The sequence below is a fragment of the Phanerochaete carnosa genome (genome assembly GCF_000300595.1).
Source record: "Phanerochaete carnosa HHB-10118-sp unplaced genomic scaffold PHACAscaffold_4, whole genome shotgun sequence".
NCBI lineage: Eukaryota > Fungi > Basidiomycota > Agaricomycetes > Polyporales > Phanerochaetaceae > Phanerochaete > Phanerochaete carnosa.
In genome coordinates, this window is record NW_006767631.1 from 516,128 (window position 1) to 521,279 (window position 5,152).

The following is a 5,152-nucleotide window of genomic DNA, read 5'->3' on the forward strand; positions in this document are numbered from 1 at the left end:
ACTGCGACGTACTTTGCAGCATCTTGATGAGCCTCTTCGGGGACTCCCGTTGCAGCTGAGTTGAGGCAACCGCGAGCGCAGCAGCGGTCACGGCTAGATTGAAGTTGACCGTTCGTGTCAGATTGAGAAATACTGCAGAGGTGAGGAATCTACGGAATGCAGATGAACGGAGGCGGTGTATAAGTGAAACAAGGACTTGGCACAGCGCAGGAAGACTGCAATACGGATAGTATCAAACGATGCTGGTGGTGGTTGCCAGGCAGGCGCCACAAAGCCCGCGTCTGCCGGCGTGCGCTTTTTCACGTGTACGTGCATTTTCGTTGGCGCTTCGCTACCATCTCCTGGCTACTGCAACGCTGCTATGCCTGAGCCACGCTGCCAGGTGGTTACGCAACCTTTCTCCCTCATAACATCTGTGCACTGCTTTAGCCGGCTCTGAATTACTGGGGGCTCGGACCTGATATGGACAGCCCGTCTATCCGCCACCGTCCAAAGTGCCGCGCCGCTGCCAAGGCCGTCGCGCAACGACGGTCAGGCTCAGGCTCAGATTACCTTGAGCCCATCAGCTGCTGATTCACTGTTGCAGTTGCATGCATACTCTGGAGATGGGCCCCTCAGGTGGTGAGCCAGGCTCCACATCCAATTTACTTAGGGGCCCGGTAGAGAGGCTGAATGGTGGCGGTAGGCTAGCTGCGCGTTTGTAAAGCTGAGACAATTGATGTCAGGCTGTAACGAATCTGTCCGAAACATGTACTCTATACCGTGCGTATTAGAGTCTACTCTTTTTAATGAACACTTAACAATTCCGACGGCCATCCCAGTAAGCCAGCATATGATCATAATAATATATCGGACGATCGAGTCTTCGAATAGGCCACAGTCCGGGCAGATAGTTTTTCACAGGAGTTTGCACATTCCGTGAGCCCTGGTAATCTTTCCTTTCGTGCTCTTGTGGCTGCCGGCAGGCCGTGGCTTCTGTCTTCGTGAAACTTGCCAGGGTGCTTTCGGTTGATGATCTATCTGTGGGACACAGGATGTCTACTTCCGCCAGAGGAGCAGTCAGCCAGCCTTAGGCATACAACCACCTTAAGCGGGTGGATCTTACAAACTTTTACAATAGTGTTTGGTCCGGGTAATAATTGCACTGGGATGCCTACATGAAGTGTTGCATCATCCTTACCGCTCTCCTATAACAATGGCTAGCAACTATCAGATGAACATTGGTATGTGGCACTGCCATCTCTATATATTCCTAGAGCCTACGTTATATGTAGCTTGTGTGTGTTTTCATTTCTCTACACCTGATAACCTGCACATTCCCACTGCAGGTAACATGGCTCAGTCAAACAAAAATCTGCAGCAAATGCTGTTCTCCTTGTATGATTCATTCTCTCTGGAATATGCCGGCTCTGACGCTAACAACTGCGTGCATGCAGTTTAGATGAAAGTTATGTGGAATGCTCGCTGTTTTGTATGTTGTGGGGCCGCCAAGCTCTTTCAACATTAATTAATCTCCTCTCCAGGTCTCGTCGTCTATGAGTTTATCATAACGCTAGACCGAGAAGTCGCTGTTGTATGGAGAAGAAAGTTCATGCTGACCTCGTTTTTGTTACTGAGCACTCGATGGATCATGCTCCTGGGTCCGATTATGACAACTATCTCTGGGGGACAAGCCTCGTGTGAGTCCACTAAAGCCTCAAGATAAACTGACCTCATAGTTACGTATTGCAGGTGTACACTCTGTTCTTTCATAGAATCTTCTCTCATGTTTCTGTATCCGTCGCAAGATGCAGCCCAGTTCACGCACTGAGTTTATTGAGCTACATGATTGGCACGGCTCTGGTCTCATGTAAGCACCGACCACACCTTTGGGCCTTTGCCGTTGCTGAACCACATGAAACTCGGATTGATCCGATCTCTCATATAGCATTTTCGACTCTGCGCGTCTACGCGCTCTGGCAAGAATCGAGAATGAGATACGTTGGTGCTACTATTGTATTTATACTTGGGACAGTCCCGGTTGGAACAAACATTGTACGCTATCTGTCTGTTATTGTGCTTTGTACAAATATCTGTGCTGACCGTGACTTTTATTTAGTTCAACTGGACAAGGACTGTATCTATGTATGCGGACACTTCACTTTATTCAGGATGTGAAGATTCTAGTGATATCTCACTGAAGCTAAGCACAGAGTGTGTCAGCTTGTTGAATTTCTTGGCTGTTTTCTAACTGCTGATTTTAGAAGTGCGTTTAATATACTTAGCTTTATGCTATTAACGACTCAATGTATATGCATACAGTGCTGTTTCTCACGAGAAGCAGCGTGGTCGCTGCTGACGTGCTTGTCCTCGTGTTGACATGGGCAAAATCGCTCAAGCAATTCCAAGAAATGCGACGGCTCAAGCTCAGTTCCTCTGTTTCAGCTGTACTAGTCCGAGACAGTATGTATGCTACTGTATTGCTTGCACTTGTACGACCTGACACATTGAATTCTGTTCTAGGTTCCCTGTATTTCCTGTAAGTTAGAAATCACGAAACATCTTCATATCTCCGCAAAACTCACAGAATTTGAGTGCTCTTCTTGTCATAAACATTGTAGAGCTCCTTACATACTCAGAGAATGGCTCGAGTATCCTTTGAGTGATTGGTGTTGCACCTCCATCCCGGAAAGACGCTGACTATCCTCCTGCAGGGTACCCAGGCGAGCATCTTTGTGCAGTTCATGGTATATATCCTATGAGTCCGAATGAAATAAATGCCTATATACTAAGCAGCAACATTTACAGCCCCCTTTATTTGTGCAATGCTTCATGCTCAACCTCCGCCAACTCAACCATGTCGAAGGTGAAAGCGGCTCGAACTCAGACGCACAGCACTTTTCCCGCTTCTCCGTGAGCTTCAATGTGCCCTCCGATTTTCTTGGGAATATTGGGGAGCCTCTGGACCACGGTCAATTGGAGCGGATGAAAGAAGATGACATTGGCGACCTCTGCGTGGCTGAAGAACCTCAGGGCGAGTGCGAACAGCATTTTGAACCGCAGGCTGGTCCGTCGACTACATGCCGAGATGAATCAACCGAGGTCAGCGTCGCCGGAGTGCAGCGGTCTGTCGAACGCGCAGGCGAAGAGGAAGATATCGAGTCATTTGCATTTCCGCGCGAAATGGTGGCTGGACCTTCCACGGCTGCCCGTTAGGTGAGGACTCTGCTCTGTGCTCCACCAACGCGGCTTAGCGGAGGCGTATCCCAGACGGATTGCAGCACACCATTGAACCACGAATGCGCAGACACCAGCAGCCATCGAGTACTGGGTCACCTGGTGCTGGCGTCGAGGGACCAGACGTCTCTCATTGCAAAGTGCTCGAATTATTATAGGCCTATTATTCCTATTCCGCTCCCATTTTATAGATTCTACCAAGAGTTGTACTAATTATTTATTGCTGAAAATGGCACAATGATTCATTTTACGCACAAAAATACCTCCTGAATCTATGAGCGATGCTCGTAGTACTGTCCCATAACACGTGAGCACATGAACAAATCTTCCTTGGGTGCAAGTATGATCCAGTGCAGGAGCGCCTGGTAGCTTATATCGCGGAAGTCGCCTATAGCCTAGACGCCACGTTAGCATCAGCACAATCGAAAGTGTAGTAAAAGAGTGGGAAACGCAAAAGAGAAGAGCGCCCTTAGCTTGCCTGATAGTTGCCGCTGTAGCAGTGGTGAATCGCTGCGATGTACATGGCGTAGTTGCAGCTTGCCATGTGAGGTCTGTCGAGGAGACAATAATTGCCTGTGCGGCGACACCTACGAGGCTATGCTGGTGGCACGCCATTCACAATGACATTGCGGTGGGAATCCTTCGACGTTTATGCAGCCCCATAAAATGCTCTGCATATGAAGCCTGATCGAGCATGTATCTGCCGAATCACGCCGTCAATATCAGAGCTGCGCTGGTGGGAAGCTCTACCAAATATACTGTAAATCTTGGTCCAGTCAGATTCTGGAAGAGCAGGCTCGGGTGCGAGGGAGGGAGGAAAGTCTGAGCCTGGAGGCGCACTACGAGCTTCATAGGAGCCCCAATGGTTAGAGCTGAGAAGAGCTTGTGCAAAAGCAGTCGGATAACGCGGATCCGGTACAGTGACAGCGAAGAACAGAACAAGCGGGAACGCTGCGCGTGCTCCTCAGCCACGTATGAAGGTTGGTCATGGAAAAAAAAAATAGGCACGTCGTAAGCTGGAAACATGACAAAACTCGATTTCAATTTTGGGTGCGCGCCCACGCAACACAGTACCTGTGAGCGTCCAACAATGCACACAGATGCACGGACACCGGCATGAACGTACGTGCACATACGTGTACGCGCGTGAGCTAAAGTGTAACGTCACTGCACTGGAACTGGCCGGCGGTGTAAATCTCAAACTCATATTAGCGCTCCCGTACGCGCCGAAGTGCACGTACGTGCACTTTGGTGCACATTGGTGTCCAAAAGGGTACCTAATCGAGCTTATTTCGCATGATTTTAAGTTGTGCGATTGTAACATTATGCACCAGCATGCACAAAGGTGCACTATGGCACAAGCTTGCGCACTGCCGTCATAGCCGCCCAGCGAGTTTGACATGGATGATAGCGAGTTTGCATGGACGATAACGAGTTTGCCATGGACGGTAGTGCACGTACGTGCACTTTTGTACACGGCCACGCACCACCATGCACATCAACGCACCAAAGTGTGCTAATGCGCATAACAGTGAGCGTGAGACTACACAACCTCACTCACAGCCAATCATGCACAGCGAGAACCAGAATCTCATTGTGAGTTTCTACTTTTGTCCATCATAAACTGTGATTGCCACAGCCGATCACTGCCACAAAGTTGAACGTCTTTCTCCTATTGAGTCCGTATGTGATCGTACAGATACAATGGCGCAGTGTACAATATTTATGTCATTCTATCGAGATAAACACTTTTTGGACGTACTCTGCAACGGGACCGAGCTCAGAATAAGCGTCAGAGAGAAATCCAGGCATATGTAGTACTAGTAACTTCAGCGCAGAGCAGCTTGAGGGATTTGTGACAGTCGTTGTCCACCTGTTTTTTATCTGCAAAGCGCACATGTTGAGTTGCTCCAAGATAGTTTGGGTAGGATAGTCT

The 5,152-nt window shown here is 48.9% G+C and overlaps 1 protein-coding gene across 1 annotated transcript; it reads left to right on the forward strand.

The window, feature by feature from the left end:
- Window positions 1-2,811: 2,811 nt before the first annotated feature.
- Window positions 2,812-3,195, forward strand: PHACADRAFT_207613 (uncharacterized protein; the record flags this gene model as incomplete). Its single annotated transcript, XM_007394148.1, has 1 exon — window positions 2,812-3,195. The coding sequence occupies one exon, from the start codon at window positions 2,812-2,814 to the stop codon at window positions 3,193-3,195; it is 384 nt and encodes a 127-aa protein (XP_007394210.1).
- Between the last annotated feature and the right edge of the window lie 1,957 nt (window positions 3,196-5,152).